The sequence below is a fragment of the Vanessa atalanta genome, chromosome 7, assembly GCF_905147765.1.
Source record: "Vanessa atalanta chromosome 7, ilVanAtal1.2, whole genome shotgun sequence".
NCBI lineage: Eukaryota > Metazoa > Arthropoda > Insecta > Lepidoptera > Nymphalidae > Vanessa > Vanessa atalanta.
In genome coordinates this window covers 2015776-2035599 of record NC_061877.1, presented here as the reverse complement: position 1 = coordinate 2035599, position 19824 = coordinate 2015776, and the positions used below count along the sequence as shown (strand labels likewise).

At 32.8% G+C, this 19824-nt stretch overlaps 1 protein-coding gene across 3 annotated transcripts; it reads right to left on the bottom strand.

The window, feature by feature from the left end:
* Positions 1 to 769: 769 nt before the first annotated feature.
* On the bottom strand, positions 770 to 18113 carry LOC125065130 (aminopeptidase N-like). Of its 3 annotated transcripts, none has more exons than XM_047672578.1 (15): positions 17770 to 18113; positions 12858 to 13057; positions 11538 to 12175; positions 11258 to 11413; positions 10565 to 10885; positions 10177 to 10360; positions 9749 to 9984; positions 9192 to 9372; positions 8200 to 8395; positions 7107 to 7381; positions 6724 to 6920; positions 6174 to 6341; positions 3983 to 4196; positions 3639 to 3786; positions 771 to 3319 (listed from the first exon to the last, which is right to left on the bottom strand). In XM_047672578.1, exons 2-15 carry the CDS (start codon positions 13038 to 13040, stop codon positions 3216 to 3218), a joined length of 3201 nt encoding a protein of 1066 aa, XP_047528534.1. In that variant the 5' UTR covers positions 13041 to 13057; positions 17770 to 18113; the 3' UTR covers positions 771 to 3215. The 3 variants fall into 3 exon arrangements, with proteins under 3 accessions (XP_047528536.1, XP_047528534.1, XP_047528535.1); XM_047672579.1 differs by lacking the exon at positions 17770 to 18113 and adding an exon at positions 13163 to 13275; XM_047672580.1 differs by lacking the exons at positions 12858 to 13057; positions 17770 to 18113 and adding an exon at positions 12291 to 12353 and having other exon boundaries at positions 770 to 3319.
* Positions 18114 to 19824: the final 1711 nt, after the last annotated feature.

The window sequence follows — 19824 nt, the reverse complement described above, 5'->3', positions numbered from 1 at the left end:
TGTTGGATAATGACGTGTCCCCATCGTATGACCTATTTCGAGTATTCCTAATTTATGAATGTTTTCCATTAATAATGTTTATAATGTAATTAATACCAATTAATAAAATATTTCTTTTATTATATTTTATAACTGAAATCCGCAGTGTTTTATAGTTATCGTCTATGCTTTTATTGATTTTATTTTATAGAGATAACGAGACTGGCGCCCAAGTTTGAAAGGTTTGAAGAAATTAGGCAACGAATTATTAAATTCATATGAAAAACAATTGCGTCTCTATAATCGATATGTACTCTAGAAAATCTTATGGAAACTTGTAAGGAATTTATAAAATAACTCTTTTAAACTTAAATTCTGTAAGTTTTTCGAACTATAAGAGTTATTCTTGAGTCTTTCATATAAGTCAATTTATGATATAAAAAAATAGCTAAAATCACAATTTGTTTAATAATAAAAAAGTAACTAATGATTATTAAAAGAAATCTAATAATAAAGTTCCGATAAGCGAAATAGGACAGGTCTAAGTACGTGATATATCTAAATATGGTAATACTTTTATTTACTACGACTTTAGGGTTTTTTCTTAAATGAACAACTTTTAGAAGAAAATAGAAAAAGTTAGTTCTCAATGAGAGTAAAAAAATACGAAGGGTACAAAGAATTCAATTTGAACTTTTCAAATGGTTATAAATTTTCATAATATGGATAGATATTTAAATAAAAATAATATTGCGAAATACAATGTGATTTTATTCCATAATTACAATATAAAACACAATGTAAGCTTAACAAAGATTTGAAATTTAAACAACTTTCTTATAATTAGCGACATTTTGAAATTGAATACAAGTAAGATCCTTCAGAATATTAATAACAATTAAAACGGAACTACGTGTAAGGTAATACTATGTAAGTGTTAAACATAAACAGATCAATTAATATCAGATATTACACATGATGCAAAAGTAACTAAGAAAATTAGTAAAGATTTTCTTTATATTTATTAACAAAATGTAATAAACAATTAAATAATTTATATTAAAAAACATAACTTAGGACGTATAGCTTATTGCACAGATAGCATAAAAAAATATGTACAAGAATTGTTTCATGATTTTTTTGTGTTTATATTTTTTGTACATTATATATCTTGGAATAAAGACCATAGAACAGGACGCATACATATTTTTTTTATCATTAATTATTAAGCTGTGACCAATTTTTAGTTCTCATCGTCTTGTAATGGAAACTTTAAAAACGAATTAATTTCATGCAGGATTCTTGATATGACCAACATTGGCAGATTTACCAGCAGGTTGAGGGACAAACGTAGAGCGACGGTTTGTACTAATTTAGCCTTTAGGGAGCAATTTTTTTTTCCAGATCGCGTTTGTGGCCGTAACAGAATATATTTATTTATGATCGCCTTCTCATCTATTAAATAAATAATAATATATGCATTTTAAAGTTCTAATAATTTTATGCCATTGTTTTTGATGTGAAACATTTATTAAGGGCGCCATGAGGGGTAAGACCAACTCGTAAGCCGTGACGGCAGAGGCTTTCTATGCCGTTATAGCCCGCCGACCGCCGTTTCTATTTTGTGTATGTGTGGCGTTGACACTATGCACTTAATTGCTATAATAATAAGAAACATATTAACTCAATGTTCTTATTCATTTTAGTTACTAAAATCTATGTTTTTTTTAATTGTGCCCTTTTTGCATATTGGTTTCAACGTTTCACATTTACCGGATTTTCCGTGACTCACACATTTTTTTTTATGATAATTATCGTGAGTGTACCATATTAGTATATTATAACTAATTTGCAAAAATGAACTAGGAAATGACATTCGTAGGCGTTAACACCCTATGCTTGGAAAATCTGTCACTAATGGCCGTATTATCATTTTATTTTTAAGTTATTAAATATAAGTGAAGAACTTACCAAAGAACAACAAAAGCGTACACGAATTATTGGCGAACGTACACACATTTTAATTTATATTTTTATTAGTTATAAATATTGTTAAAATATTGTGCGCGATTAAATCGTTGCTTTAATTTATAGGTATCGAATGTGATAGAACCGTGGCGAGGTGTCTTCTTTAAAGATACGGCCACATTTGTGTAACCACACGAGATACTCAACGCTGCTTCCACATATACGACAGTTGCATTATTTTGGATATTAGAACTTCATATAATTTCTATTTTACTGCGACAAGTATATTAATACATTATATTTGAAATATATAAATGACTTTTAATTACTTTTTTTACTAAACATAATAAAACTCTTCGATGCTAAGAGAGCACCGTACACTATACAAATTATAGCATAAAAACTTATTCATAAACTTATTAAATTTAGTGTTTTTATATAAATAAATATCTTTGGGTTTATTACACCACTTTGTAAATAAATTCTAGTACATTAATTTTTATCTACATAGATTCGATTGAAATAAACAAATTATTATGTTAAGAACACTTTTATGTAAGTACGTTTGAACACTTTTTTCCTTGTCTTTTAATAGAAAACTAAAACATAAAGTAAACACCAACCATATATTTTATTCTAAAGTTGAGATAATTTTAATTCAATATTTTTTTCCAAAACAATAAAAATTAAATAAATAATTATTTTTTTCAATGGCAACACATTCTGGTTCATCTTTTCTAGCGTTATGTCATGACAGGACCTTCACTACAAGCTTTTATCTAACTACACTTATAAGTAAGTTTGTGTAAAATCTTTGAACAGTACCAAATTGAGCTGAAACTTTACACACATATTTTCACAATAAAATAGTACACTAAGTTTTATTCATTGTAGTCTATGTATAATATAAAAGCCTCTTTTGAAAAGGTCTTTTTTAGTAATCATATAATTTATTAAGCTAAAACACCTGAATTATTATAAATTATTATTAATGGTCTTACTTATAAGAATTGTTTAGCGGGTGTTTAGTTAAATATAGATTTATCTCTTTCTCTCATCATAGATTTGACATTAGAAAGAAGAAGACGGCATTATTTAAAGAATCACTCCCCAAGCAACATTAATAGGTTAAATCGTTGATGTTTCATTAGGAACTACTATTATTAAGCCGTTTATTATTAACATATTTTAACATCAAAATACTTACATTTTTATCGCCAAAAAAACTTAATCCGTACAATATGGGTCTTAATTATTGCATAGCATTGTTAGGGACTAGACGTTGTAATCGTTTCTGTTTCATTAATGAAGGTGTCATTTCCTGTTAAACCTGGTGATACCGTGGTTGTTTTCGACTTATTCGCCTTGTGAGCTGTAAATAAATATTTAATTAATTATGGTATCAAACGAATGATATAAAAAAAAAACTTGGTACTGTAAGAAGCATATATACTTTTTATATTGGACTTGTACCGAGTTTTAATAGCAGTGTTTTGTCCTTTGTTCCTCTTTCCTTTGCGCCTTTTACTCTTTATAACAGTCCAAAGTTATGCTTACAATTTTAAAACGTCTACCCTCTCTTGTTGCCTAGTATAAGTTATAATGGTGTCTAAAGGCTTTAACATAGACACATATCGTAATTTAACGACCGGTTTCTAGTAATTTTATATAAATTAATTATGACACGTTACCAATGACGTAGCCTTTGAACCATTGGTTGATCCCTTCCGAGTACTCCTTGATCCAGTTGATGCGCAAAGTCGCGGAGTCGACTATTTTCTGTAAGGTTTGTGACATCGGCTTCAACTCCTCTTTGTGTTTCAACGCGAATTGTTTCATCTGTGGCCATATAAATATATTTTAAACTTTACTACATTTTGAATAAGGAATTTAATTTTTTAATCATAAATAGAACGTTCGGTAGAAAACGATACTGAACATGTATCGAAACGGATGCGTCCACAAACTAGACTATACAAATCGTATCGGTACCGAGCGGAGCGATGGACCCCCTGCACATCCGAAAGCGACTCACGCTGTCGAGCTCGTCCTGCGCCGTCATGAACCCGAAGGCGCCGTTGAGCACGGCCTGCAAGGAGAAGGCGTCGACGGCGGCGAAGCGCGCCTGCACGCGCGCGAAGTGCCGCCGCAGGAAGCGCTGCGCCGCGCGCGCGCCCGCCGGCGGCTCCACGCCCCACGCGCTCGTCGCGTACTGCGCGCCCAGCGGGCCCAGCGAGCGCTCCAGCAGCCTGCCGGGCCGGAGGTAAATAACACCTCGTTACTTATACAATTCTCTCTAAAATGCTGGTAGGTACCACCCACTCATCAGATATTTTACCGCCAAACAGCAACTTGTTGTGTCTATAACAGTATTATTGTGTGCCTGTTGTACTTATCAATGGGGAATCGATGGATCCAGTTGAAACAACTGAATTTCTTGGCCTTACTCTTGATGCCAAATTACAGTGGCTCCCCCATATAAACAGATTGGCGGGTAGACTGAGTTCTGCGGCATTTGCGGTCAAAAAAATTAGATTATTTACCGATGTTGATACGGCTCGCCTAGTTTATTTCATTTACTTTCACAGTATAATGTCGTACGGTATTATGCTTTGGGGTAACGCAGCCGCTATCCATACTATATTTGTGCTGCAGAAGAGGGCTATTCGCGCAATCTATAACCTGGGAGCCAAGGAATCTTTGAGGTATAAATTTAAAGAAATTAAGATATTGACTGTTGCTTCTCAATATATATTCTGTAATGTTTTGTATGTACGGAAAAATATTAATGTTTTTATGAGAAAATGTGATTCTCATAACGTTAGTACAAGGAACAAACACAATCTTGTTACTCCTGTTACTCGACTGCATAGAGTCAGTAACTCTTTTGTGGGGCAATGTATACGCTTCTACAACAGGATCCCAGAAAGCGTTCAAAATGCTTCTGTTGCGAAATTTAAAAAAATTGTTAAGGAACGCTTGTGTGCGAAAGGTTACTATACAATTAGTGAGTTTATGTTTGATAGCACACCTTGGGAATGAAACGATCGCCTCCTGGCTGTTTCTACTCATATATAATTATGTATATAATTAATTTGACGTAAAAAAAAAGTCCCGCTGAGTTTCTTTCGCCGGTTCTTCTCAGGTTCTTTTCTTTTTCCGAACCGGTGGTAGTGTTTAACTTGACAATCAATAAGAAAGTGTAATACTTCTATATTGAATAAAGGAATTTGAGTTGAGTTTGAGTTTGCCGGTTTGAAGGATGAGTGAGCCAGTGTAAATACAGGTACAAGGGACGTAACATCTAAGTTTTCAAGGTTCGTGGCGCATTGGTGATGTAAGGAATGGTTAATATTTCTTACAACGCTATTGTCTATGGGCGGTGGTGACCACTTACCATCAGGTTGCCCATTTGCTCGTCCGCCTACCGATATCATAAAAAAAATCACTATCATCACAGAGTACCAAAAAACCTTTAAGAGGCTCACACAATAGCAAGCCATATGTATGGAAACGAAATATTTCAACCAATACGGCTTATCTGCCATGACTTGAGTGGCCCAAACGTTGGCATTAACTTAGGCATAGCCTACAAATTCATAGTTAAAGGTAGAGCGAGCTATGCTCAGAGCGTTTTTGAAGGATAAAATCAGAAAGGAGGATTTCCGGAGAAGATTCCTCCCAGCCCGCTATTAGACTGGATGTAGAAGGCGGAAAACGGCGGGAGACGCCTATGTCCAGTAGTGGATTGTGATTGGCTGATGACGATAACTCATCTCGCGACATTGAAGCTCACCAGCCAAGGATTTTTGCAAATTCAGAGGGAATTTTCAAAATGAAGGGTAAAATAGAGATTGAAATTTTATATGGGGACTCTGTTAGTCTGAGGTAACAAAATGTTATTTTTATCTATGCTTAAGGTACAAGTGGCGTCCTCTACTGACTGTGTGCCTCAGTTTTATTGGTCTATTGAATACGAAAAGCCGACGTGTTTTATTAGACTCCGTAATTTTTGAATTGAAATATAATATATAATAAATTTCATATAAAAGCTTCTGGTTAGAATTATTCTTTATTAAAAGACTAGTAGCAATGTCCTAATTTTATTTAAGGAATTACTATTATTCCTTTTTACGTAATTTTAAGCTTAAAGTTTGTTTAGAAGTGGGGGCGACACTAGCCCAAAGGGTCCAGAAAGCAAAAAAAACTTAAAGCATCTTACTCACAGATTCAGTAACGATTCATCCCTTGTACTCGGCAGGTTGCTGATTATCAAACTCTTAACATTCGGGTCCGTTGAGTTCTCGAACATGTCCCACAGTAAGTCGAATTCCCTTCTTCCGCCATACTTGATCGCCATGTTGTAGACGAGAGACCGGAGGTAGTTTGGTATACTGGAAATATTTGACATACACTCACACACACACACAACAGGTGTCGGGTGAAATTTGAATAAACTCAAAACGCAAGTTAATACATTTAAAACAGGGGCATTACAATTACCATTTGTAAAACTTTAAAAAAAAAAATAGGCTGAAGCTTCGAGAAACGAGAGTTAATGGTTATATAACCCGTGAATGAATTATTTATTTATTTACAATTTTATTTGTATCGTATACAGTATTAATGAACTTTTGTATAATGGAACATCGAAATATTGATAGATAGTAAATTTTCAATAATATTTTCGCATTGATGATTTGAGGAGTTATGTTTCTTAAAATGTCTGTGGGTAAATTGCTATGGCTTTGGTGGCCTTCCTATAGTATAACTTACGGATTGTCATTCATATCTGGTCTGCTGGTCCAGTCCTCAAAGAGTCGTCGTGCCCACTGCAGACAGCGCGGGGATTCCATGAGACACTCCCACACCACAAGGTTCTCCACCAAGAACGATTCGTTGTCGTCTTTGGGCTGATCTAGTCCGTAGTTCAGTCGCTCCAGTTGTTTTTTGAGAATTATATTCATGTAATCCTGTAATTGAATCATTTTTTGTTTTTGTAAAAACGACAGAACATCAGATTTAAGGATTCTTAGTGGAGTTTCTGGTCAGACTTACCGTGACTTTCAAATTAGAAATCATACATACAGACAGAGAGAAAGAGAGAGAGTTAGTTTCGCGTTTGTATTTATATTGAAGTATGGAATACACGAACTTGCCTGAAAATAAGTATAACCGGAAGTCGCTCGTAGGTTATGTTTCAAGAAGGCCATGTTGTTCAGCAACAGTTCCCATACGATCCTGGAGTCCTCTCCGTCGATCACGCACGTGGTGAGGCCGAGCGCGTAGCTGTAGTTCAGCTGGCCCACTTTGGCCAGGTTGAAGGCGTCGTCGATGAGCTGCGCTTTCAGTATCGGGTTGTCGACGGCGCCCGATTTGAGGGCAGCGCTGAGGAGCTCCCAATTCCTTTGATCATAATTTACTCTGTAGTAGCCTGGAATAAATATTCATAACTTTAATAGCTTTCATAAATTTAATAAATGAAAATGAATTGTATGTTTCCTCTATGCTTTACTAAACTATACAGCCTATTGTGATGAAACCTTAGTAACGTGTTCTGCGTATACAACCGAAGGTTATGACCCCAAAAAATATCTTCGTATGATTATCTATCAATACAAACACTTATATATATAGACCCTTATTCTGCTTTAATTAAGTTATATCTTGAGCAATGAGACGAGTCGTGAGTTTGATACTTCTTCAATATTGTCGTTATGATACATCTAATTGTACTCTCTACCCATGACGATCGACGAATTGTGTATATGGATTGATTGTGGATATGGGAGATTTTGCAGAATTGATGCAATCGTCATTGGGTTGGTTTCTGTGCTTGATTGGTTGGATACGCTTAACTAAAATTACCTAGTCTGCTTTTAAGATACGTATTGGTAACGACAGAGTGAGTCCAGGTTGTTATTCCAGAACCAAAAAATGTATTTGTTGGCTTGCAACAGCAAGCAGTTTTGCCGTATCTTATTAGCAGCCGATCATGCTTTTATCTTAAACATTCAGCGGTCACAGATGTCGCCCAAATTTAGCAAGAACGTGCAGCAGCGAGTACGCTTTTGATAATTGCCAAAAAACCTATACGCACTGTCATAGCACATAACTACAATTATATATGTTCACAGGACCGAGGCGTTTTTCTTCGAACCGGGGGAATTTTTTTTTGGACAATCAATCAGTTAGTCTAATGTTACTATACTAAAAAAAGGTTTTGACTTTTACATAAATGACAAAACTTACCTATAGCATCAACATTGACGTACAGAGCTTGCGTAGCATTCAATGGTAGAGTGGTAGTGATAGTCCTATCTTTCAGCCACAGTTTGGGTCCAGTTGTCCAGTTGCTAGTAGGCGTGTCCAAGGTGGTGAAACTGATCGGTATATGCCAAAGTCGATCAGGTTTAATGATGCCATCTTCTGAGCTTGTAAATAATTTCTGAAATACAATATCAATATTACCTATAATAATAAAATTGTAAGTTTGTTTATACTTTGTTTAAAATAATTTTATAAAATATGTATTTAAATTTCTTCTTTGTTTAGTTATATCTGTGTGATGCATGCTTCCAAGATACGAGAACTCTAAATTTTGTAATCTAGTATATAATATTCTGTAATCTCATTTAAGTGAATTGTAAAATTCTTATGTGAAATAAAGTTCTTTAACCTTAATATAGTAATTTAAATATTTAGTAATATTAGAATAGTATTTGATCAGTTGTTGAAATTAGCCATAAAAAATATAAGAAGTTTTGAATATTTTACACGGCTTGCAGTAGAGTGAACTGGCAGAAATTATAAGGAAAAAGCGTTGTGCCATTTCCAGGAGGTCTTCCCCTCTGTCCGTGTTTGTCATTTATTACATTTAATACATATGTAAAGATAGCAACTTTGTCCCAATGGGTTGTCACACGGCAACTCTCTTTTTTCACTTTTATTACCACTTTTTCAACCAAAAAGTTAATTAATAAAATCAAAAAACTCAATTGATTTGTATATAGACTTATTTTCAGAAAAAAGCAGTCTAAAAAAGGCAATTGTAGTATAAAAATTATTCTTGTTTAATACATTTATTTTCTGGCTTAATACATTTTATTTAACTCAACTAGATTTTGACAACATCGCTGTGTAACTATACAAATTGATATATTCATACAGGCATTCTACGAATAAACTTAGTCTATCAAGTTGTATATTTAAACCTGCTGGAAAATAACAGATCCCGTTATTACCTGCTGGAAAATAACAGATCCCGTGGTGTAATTTCTGTGCACATTGACAACTGGGTACCCCGGCTGTCTGGTCCACGTGTTCATGAACTCCACAACGGACAGGTCTTTGAAATTAGGGTCTGATTTTGTCGCATTCGACATCGCATTCCAGAGGTCGTTTTCTTCAGCATTTTGGTATTTCCTAGAATTACAGTCTTTTAAAACTGATCTATAGTCTATCGTTATGGAACAACGTTATTTAATTTTTTGTTTATAAATTAAATATTTTTTACGTTTTTTTCAAACAAAATATTTGAGAAATCTTACTCTAGATATGGACCACCGAAGCCATCCGATGTCTAATTTTGAATTGAATTGAAAAGAGAAAAGGAGAGGAAGAAAGCGAATGAGCTCTCACATTATCTTTCTCACTCTCCGTCTCTTTCGAAAGATATACATTTATGTTGATAAGACGAATGTTGCTTGTACTTAAGCTCTTAACTTTATTGCTTCTTTAAATGAATACTCTATACAAATATTTAATGTCAGTTAATCGAACAGACGACAGTCTCACTCACCACTCGTCTAGGTAGGCGAGCAGGCCGCTGCGGAACAGGTCGGCGGACAGCGTGTGGTTGAGCACGCGGATGAGGCTGGCGCCCTTGGAGTACGAGATCTCGTCGAACTTCTGCGCGATCTCGGCCGCGTCGCGCACGCGCCGCGACACGGGCGACGTGTTGCGCAGCGCGTCGCTGCGCAGCAGGTCCATCTTGTCGCGCGTGAACGCCTGCAGCGAGCTCCACGCCGGGCTCACCTGCGCACCGCGCTCACACTCTCACGCTACTCTGGCTGTCTGGGTTGGGGGGGCTTTGGGTGCTCGAGGTATTTTGTTTTACGGTTGCTATTGAATATAATCTACTGACCGGTTGAGCCATTTGAGGTAGGCGGGGTAGGCCATTTAAGATATGGGGAGAACTTTCTATGTGTTTAAGATCTCGGGACTCACGTGGTCGACGCCGATGTACTCGATGTAGGTGGCGAAGCCCTCGTTGAGCCAGAGGTCGTTCCACCAGCGCATGGTGACTAGGTTCCCAAACCACTGGTGAGCTAGCTCGTGGGCGATGTCGATGGCCACGTTCTGCTTCTCCCGCGGGATGCCTTCCTCCTCGTCGAACAACAGAGTCGTCTCTCTAAGGAAATTAAAAATGGAATTAAATATAATATTTGTTGATACCTAATGTACACTAGAAGCATGAACTAAACGCAATTTCTTTCTGTAATTTGCACGTCAAACACGCACTAGGTTTAAACCATCTCCTCGACAGCTGGAGGCCCCTGCAGCAGCGTGACATTAAATTGCCGTTTTTAATAAATATATCAAGTACGTTTCTTACCTAAATGTGATCAATCCCCAATTCTCCATCGCTCCACTGGAGAAGTCCGGTATCGCTATCAAGTCCAGCTTATCCAAAGCATAAGGTAATCCGAAAACATCTTCATAAAACGATAATAACTTGGGAACAATCGTCAATGCGTAATTTGCTTTGGATAGTAAAGCAGGTCTCGTCCAGATACGGATTGGCTTCGTGACATTGTCTTTACTGAGATAACTAGTTTCTAAGTTTTTGAAATTCGACAGGACGTACGCAACGAGGTATGTGGACATATTTACAGATCTTTCGAAGTGGGTCCATTGCCAACCTGGTTCTTCTTCACTGAAAGTGGAATGGATGATGTTTTCATTCGTAATTCAAACATAATGTAATTGACGTTTAGTATTATTATTTTAACTTATAGCAAAAATTTCAATGGTTTTCTAAGATTTTAAAGAGAATTAAGTTCAGTTAAATTAAACATTCAATAACATACTCTGTATTTGTAATAAAAGTCTTAAGCATGATTTACAAATAGTTGCTGTTTGTGGCTTGGCCCACATGTGTGCTCAATGGTTAAGTACTCTATGTCCTCCAATGTGTGTGCAAAATTTTATGATGATAGATTAAATGGTTATAATGTTAATGTGTGATAAATAAAAAAGGATCACTTCTGCTTCAATAATATTATTTAGGATTGAAATGACTACTTACATTGTTTCTTGAGTGGCAACCCTCATATTGGATAGAACAGATATATTCTGTCTGTGTCCAATACTGATCTCAAACTTTGCTTTGAAAGCTGGTTCATCAAAACATGGGAATGCTGCTCTGGCTGAGGTTGGTTCGAACTGAGTGACACCAAGTTGTCTGTAACGAAATTAATACCAGATTATAAAGTGGGAAATTTTATAAATAACTTAATTTCAATATGTACATATTTTTTCTCAATAATATTCTTATTTCTTTAAATTAAATTCAATCATATATTCACCTGACTTCATTATTTTCAGTGTAGGTACTTTTATAAAAACCTGTTAATGAATTTTGTATAGCACCATCGAATGACAATTGTAATGTATAATCCACATCAGGTGTGAGGGCTGATGCAAGGGACAGAATAAGTCTATCACCAGAAGCTAAAACGACAGAGGTAATTTTGATGTTACGCACATGACTATGCGTCACTTGAGTATCAATTGGTTGCGTTGTTGTTGTGTCATGAGCTCCGACTGTTATAGGTTTTAATGTCTCTTCTGTATTATTAAATACAAATGTTTCATTATTGACTGTTGTTGCGTTATTATTTTCAGCAGTTGCATTTGTTACTTCTCTTTTTATTTTTTTTGTTGTATGTATCGTTTCAACTTTCTCATAGATTTGTTCAGTTAAGGTAACGTTTGGATTAATACTGAGGTTCTTTGAGTGTAGAATTATTTCTTTAACATTTTTATTAGCTTTTATAGTTATGTAAACATCTCCATGAAATGAAGAGTTTTCCAGGTCTGCTTTGATTTTTAATCTGTAGAAACTTGGCACTACATAGGTAGGAAGTCGAAGGTCTGGTGATGGTGAACCAGATTGTCCAAATGGTTCAGCATCATCCCAATACTCCTCAGTTTGTTGTGACACCTGTAACATTATTAAATTGAATTTTTGAAAATTTTTAAAAACTAATCTTATTTATATTACTTAGAATTCAATTTAAAATGATATATGAATAATGTATTTTTATACACATACTCACACTTTTAGTTACACAAATCACTGAATAAAATAAAAAATACAATAAGCAAATATACATTTTCGTTTAATATGAAATCTAGTCTAAATATGATAAATATATTAAAATGATTTTTTTAAATATAGTTTCACTAGTGTAACTTATGTGAGAAATAGGTAAATCACAGTAACAGCGGAAATATTATATATTCCACTTCTTAACATGTTTTTTTAATAGAAAAAAATATCTTAATTTAAATTCGATCTTTATAACACTAAACACAAGTCCACCTTGCGACTTTAAAATGTAAACTGACTTATGTCATTACTCATTGTCATCTGCATTATTTTGAGTTTTGACGTTATACTTTTTCTAATCATATGTCAAAGGCCATACCGATAATTTATAGACATTAACAAAAACGTTAATAGCGTCCTTGAATATTGATTTCGATAACGTACTAAGTACACAGCTCCTTTTATCTTATTATAACTAATACCTATTTTTAAATAATATAATAAATAGTCGTTTTTTGACTGTGGTAATATTCTGACTGGGTTGGGTCGTGTAATATACAAATAAATAACTCACCCGAAAATATGTGATATAGTATACAATTATGCCGACAAGTATAGCTGTTAATACTGCGAAGATAATGAAGCTGATGCATATGCACGTTGAAATAAATATGCCTCCTTTTCTTCCATATTGTATATCCTGTTCTCTATGAGATTCATACGCTAGGAATTGTTGACGACTCGTCGATAAAGACATTATGCAACTTTGTCATTCTGAAACATAACATAAGTATCTCATTAAAAATCAATAGAAGTATTGAAAAAATGTTACTTTATTATAAATAATATTATTAGAAGCTATTTTTGTGGTATTGTTACCCAATTAAATCCCTGCAATGATCGCACTCGGATTGGAAAGGCCGGGGACGGTTTTTAGGGGTGAGAGAGTATTTTCGCCTCCCTCCGCACTTTGTGCTGGGACGAAATTTTACTTGCAGCTTAGCAACAAAAGTTTAAAAAATAGCGTAGTTTGAGAGAAATATAGAAATATTAATAATTCCTTGTACGGGATTCGCTATCACCTGTTTTTTGGCGGTTAATGAAACACATTTTTATTTAACATGTCGAAGTAATCAACAGTATGAATATCGATAAAACAACCGAATCCTTGTCTAATGCTAATGTTGACTGCATCGCACACCTGCCGCGTGTCGAATCGTATGCGGGCAATATCAAGATAACGTTCGCCATTACAACTTACAAACATTAGATACGATATTTTACCCGCTTAAAAGAGTTAGTTTTTATAAAGAGGTATGTTTGCACAGGTGAGCCATTATTGTGTTATCAATTATATATCTAGTCAAATGTAATATTTAAAAAAAAATACGAACTTACTTTTAGAAAGAAACTTAGATAGTTTTATTGATTAATATTATTTTCATGCGATATGTGTTGGTGTCAGTTTATTAGTCTATTGATTTTAGTACCTAGGTATATACGTTTTATTTTCTGATTGCATATGAGGAAATCTTTAAATCATAGTAGACAAGTTGACAGTGTTAGGTGGCATTCTCATTATTATTATTGAAGGAACCTTAAATAAAACCTATTTTGTTATTTGTTTAAGTTAATTTTACGAATAGATGACTCTAAATGCGAGACACACGAAATGTTATTTTTATGGTAACAAATAAGAAATACATTTTAGCAATAAAAATATTTACTTCTATCGTGTTTGAATAACTCAACTTTTTACACGTATAGTCGTGTAACTAAACCTCTGTTTTCAATTAGCAGGTGTGGGTTAATCTTTTGTAAATAAATCAAATGTTGCCATTGACATAGAATTATATATTATAGATAGTTATATATGTTTAATTGTATTGTTCTATTTTGAATTATTGCAATTGTATGGTTTGTTGGTTTGAATATTATTAATTTTAAATTAACGATTATTATTAATTATTATTAATTTTGATATTATTATTAATATTAATATATGCGTGAAACTACTTAAGTGCACTTAAAACTACTTAAACATTATATTAGATTAAAAAGAATGACTAGCACTTGACAAAATCATAGCTCAATAATACTTACTATATAGAGGTGTCTTAGGTAAATATTGAAAATTATCCTATTACTTCTTAGTATACGAAATATCATTCGAAATGTAAGTGCTGGAGATCAGAAGTTTGGTCGATTCATCAAAACAGTGAGTAATACTAAAATACCGATTTGGTGAATATCATGAATAAGATCTCGTTTAACATGTTTAAAGTATGACGCAGTTTACTCTTACTTATGAGGAAAAAAATACGCCTTAATTTGAATTTTTTGTTGCGAAAAGTCCCATTCGGAATTTCGAGTTTTCGAAAATGATTTATTATTTCCTGTGAAAAATTAGGTATTTATTTATACAGTTGACCACGTTCAAAGTAAATTGAAGACTATTACGGAAGTAGTGACTCGCGTGACGCTCTGAAGTCTCATGGTCTCAATTAGCTATCTTATCGTCTTTGGTAAGATTTTATTTTTATTATAGCTTATCCCTGCGAATTTACTCGCATAATTTTTTTTTCCGTAGAATTAGGTCTACCTTTATTTCAAACTTCAACAGTTGATATAGTTACTATCGCATACGTTAATAAAGAATAAAAAAATGTTAAAACTGTTTACTAATTCATTATAATTCATCATCCAAGACGGTGAAATGGGGATGAAACTTTTAAATATAGAAACAAATGCTTAGGTTTTAAAATTGTCGGGATAGTGTTTTTGAAAATGCACTGTTTAACGAGGGTGAAATTTGGGATACAAAAATTTGGATGAATGTTTGCCACGTTTGAAAGTTTTTCTAACATGAGATGATTTATGAAGAAAGATTTTACATCGTTTTTAAAAATTGGGTCGAAAGATAAATTTAAGTATGGGATGATAGTGTGTCTGGATGTTATATAATTTTTCAAAAATCTGCCTTGTTACCAAGGTAAATTAATTGCGATGAAGAGACTTGCTTTTAAACTTGCTATTAAAATAGAGGCTGGTAAGGCGGCGGCGATGAATCGGCAGTTATGCTTAAGGACATTACTTGATAAGAATAATTTGATTTTAACTACCACATTCGCTTCGCTTTCAATAATCGACTGAAGATTTTAAAAGCAATTCGTTCTATATTAATGATTTAAATTTATAACAATTTTTTTGACTCTTATTTTATAGGATTTTGTTATCTTTCTGACTACCGCACGTAACCTAATGGAAACCAAAAAGTATGAAGTTAGAAATGACGCATTTGATTAATCTTTAAAATACATAATAGTACACCTGAAGCTATTTATAATGGGAGGACATGACATCTTGAACAATTTTTTTTATAGATTTTACATTAACCAAGAATTATCTGTAGTGCAGAATATAACAAAGCCAAGCAAGTCGCCTCCTGACGACCTGTGCCTTTGTAGTAATTTAACGTTCCGATATTAATGTCTGCTATCTCTTTTAAGGTTTCATGAGAAGCAAATTCTATTAGCTTACAAGGCTGACAGTACCGGATTGAAGTCTTATCAAATATCTGCGCATATGACTTGGGAATATAGGGATTCGAGAGAGCATCTGTGATTGTGCACACACTATATTATCTGCTACGCAGTTGGGCAGTCTCGAGTTTGGCCAAGGACAATAAAATACTAATGCAAGTTTATCAATTTTAAGAAACGTCTCACTTCGTGGTTTTGCTTATTTTCAAAGTACATACAGTAACTAATATGATTTAAATGGTTTATCCAAACGGTCATTGACACGAAGAAATACAATAATATTATTATTAATACGTGAAAACTTTATAAGCATATTGCACGTACGGGAGAGTGAGATTTGGCATTGTTAAAGTTTTATATCGAGAGTTAGCTAAACCATAACGTTAACGTTACATTTAAGATATAACATTATATTTGGCAAATACATTATATTAAATAAAAAATCGTATGTCTACGTCAAACTTAAACCAAACTCACTTATTTTTTTCTTTAATAGTGCAATTTTGTAACGATTTCGTATTTTTCAAATATCTCGAAATTATTACATTTAATAAAATAAACATTATTTTCATGAGAATTTATATGCCTATATATTTTCCTCAAATTATCAATAATTATTATGATCGAATTTCGACCACTGGGCACTTAGTAAAACTTATAATTAATTACATTAGTGTTTTTATCTATAAAGTTTAAGATGAGATAAAAAATTGTCGAGAACAACTTTTTGGCTAGCGTTTGTTTAACAAAAAAAAATTAAAAATATTATTATAGTTGTGCAGCCAAAAACTATAATATTGTTCATGCATTAATCTATATAGGTATTGAAAAGCGAAATACTCATTGATTAATCACGAAATCTCTGAAACTATAACACCAACAAACTTGAAATTTTGTAGGTAGGTTTCTTATAGGGTGAGTGTAGACAACCGCTAAGAACGGATTTTTCGGAACTTCTACTAAAGGGTAAAACGGGGCTTGTGTTTCATAAATTTCGCCTGGTAAAGCCGCAGGTTCAGCTGGTAATATATATATATATATATACATATATAAATATTTATATTATTGACACATGAACAATATTATATTATAGATTTTGGGTGTAAAATTATAATAATATTTATATTTTGAACCATTAAAAACATTTTAACATTTGGTAAGATATTATGGTTAAGCTGACATCGAATTATTGTTTTCGCTAGTATCAAATTAACATTGAACTACAACAGACTTTAAATAAGATAGTGTTAAATGTAATATTTTATAATTTTTGTGAAGTAATACGAAACAGAACTAAACTATGAATGCGAAGACTGTTGAAGTAAGTTGTATTATTAATAGTAGCTAACAAACGATTATTTATTTATTTTATTTTTGCAATACGAAATGTTTTATTATTGAAATTGTTTAATTTGTATTAATATTATTAAAATAGCATTAAATAAAATAATTATTTACGTAAATGTTTACTTATTAAGGTACTTAATAGGCATCGTGCAACATTACCTACCTAGATTTTATTACTGCACTACAATAAATCTTGGTAAGATTTATGAATTATCGTTTTTATCGATTTCTTTTCTCATACAATAAATTTAATAAAGTGCGAAATTCAAAGTTTTAAAAACATTTTACCTTAGATTTTTACACTTGTTTTTTAAACGTGTCGCTTAAATGGTAGGTATATATATGTAGGGTTGTATTTAGCTACTAAATAAAAACAGTTAAATTTATAAGAGGTATTTAATTTTTTATTATTTATTATGAATAACTTGTGTTATTTAAATTATAAGCCCGTTGCTATGGATAATTTATTGCGATAATAATACCACCGTGATGTAGTAAACAATAAGTATAATAGTTATTGATGTAACAAATTTATCCTTAAATACACGTCAACGAAATATTCATAAAAGCATGTTAAATAAAAAAATAAAATATTACCGTAACTCCGCATAAATCCAATAAAAAATTTAAGAAATAGAACACAGTTCACTGCACTTAACAAACGAAAGTCGTAGATATCGACGGAAATCTTATGAAAATAAAACAAATGTGTCTAGCGACGCGCGCGCAATACCAATGGCGGTGTGGATATTCAATCTGTGGGCGTTTTACTTGCTTATCGACCGATTTACTTTGACCCCTCGCGCACCTGTAATTGATTCTTCATTTCCTGATATTAATAAGAATTATGTTACGGAGAGAAGATCGTTTTAAATGGTTAACTATAATAATAACAACGGTGACACGACCGACCTTGCGTCTGTGGGTAATGGTGTACTAAAGCAGCACTTATATTTTTTTCATTTGTCGTTACTTGTGACGTTAATATGAGCGATAGTGCATGATGACGTTTGACGGATTCAATTATTTTTCTGTAAGGAAAATTGTTATGCAGTTTTAAGATAAGTAATTAATTATTGAGTAATTTGAAATTGAATATACGAAGATACGTATTTATTTTCATTGTTGTAAATGTAATTATTTGCGTACCAACGTATTAATTCCCCATATTTTAACATTTGTTTTATAATTTCAGGGTAAAAGTAACGAATAAGTGAATGCCTTCCGCGCGTGTTTTTATTTTTGTTTTTGGTCGTTTCTTATTACATATACTTGAATTATGATATATATATATATATATTAATTTATATATAAATAAAATTGTGATATGTTTATTTACCTATAAATATTGAATACGTAGTTATTTTATTTATTTTACATTATTATTATAACATTTTAAATTCATTCATTTATAACATCATCATTATGTCCTTCACCCAAAGGTAGAATAAATCATTACATTATATTTTATGTTTACCTTAAAATTGTATTTTTATTTTACCCTCTTTGCATGCAATAAAGCATAATTCCATAAAAATTATAAGCAATAGCCGCACTATCCAAACTTTATATAATGATCTTCCTATTCAAAGCCCTATTCATCTACTTTTTAATAATATAAACTACTTATAGAAAATCAACAACTCGAAAATTACAAGAAGGGGGACGGGGAAGACCGCAGCTCAGAGGAGCATATTGCTGAACATCATAACCTAGTAGGTATAAAACAAAGTCGCCACCGCTGTCTCTCCCTATGTATGCTTAGATCTTTAAAATTATACAACGGATTTTGATTCGGTTTTTTTTTTTAATAGACAGATTGATTAAAGAGGAAGGTTTACATCTATTACGCATGCACAACATAGTAGAGAAACATTGATATCTTTGGAGGTTTATGAAGTGATGTCGTATATAAAAACATTTTTTGCGCTTACATTGCAAACGCTGGCTGAACCGTAGGAGATAGATCAAAATAATGTACTACAATATTGTACACCTTGAAAGGGTCTTTAAAAAAGTCTTCGATGGTATATGTCTTTCTCTTAGGAATAACCCACATTAACCATTTTTTATCCTTTACTTTTTACGAAAAATAATGGCTTATTCTTGAAGCGATTTTTAGTAGTAAAGTATTAATCCTTATCTAATGAAGTAACTTAGAAATATTGCGTATTTAATATAGGTCAATATAGACCTATAGCCCATAGCGGGTTGTATCGTCTAAAGACAAAAAAATTGTGAAAGTTGTATATGAAGACATTCTGTAGAATATTTAGTATCAGCCAATGCTGTTACTAAATCTACGGATGCAATTCCCCGTGCGAAGCCGGGGCGGGTCGCTAGCTAGCTTGATAATATCATAGTAATTATTATATTGATAATAATGTTTATTTTTTATAGATTTCATCAACATATTCAGTCGAAATATAAATTTAATAACTATTATTTATACCTAAATTCATAAAACATATTTTAAATTAACTCACATTTAAGAATAAGATTTTCATATTATATAAATAGTAGAACAAATAATCTGTTGTGCTACTGCCTAATATTCTATTTAACGCTGGATGCTTAGCTTAGGTACCTCCGAAATTAAGTAACAGTAACTTCCCTCTCAAATCCAATAGTACACTTTTTTTAGGTAAGTAT

Bases quoted from the DNA above. Each gene is read 5' to 3' on its own strand.
- LOC125065130 (XM_047672578.1), bottom strand. From the start codon at position 13,040: ATGTCTTTATCGACGAGTCGTCAACAATTCCTAGCGTATGAATCTCAT. The intron at 12,176-12,857 runs GTGAGTTATTTA...ATAATGTTACAG, and splicing joins ACTATATCACATATTTTCGG to GTGTCACAACAAACTGAGGA. The intron at 9,985-10,176 runs GTGAGTCCCGAG...CGCGGTGCGCAG, and splicing joins AGTACATCGGCGTCGACCAC to GTGAGCCCGGCGTGGAGCTC.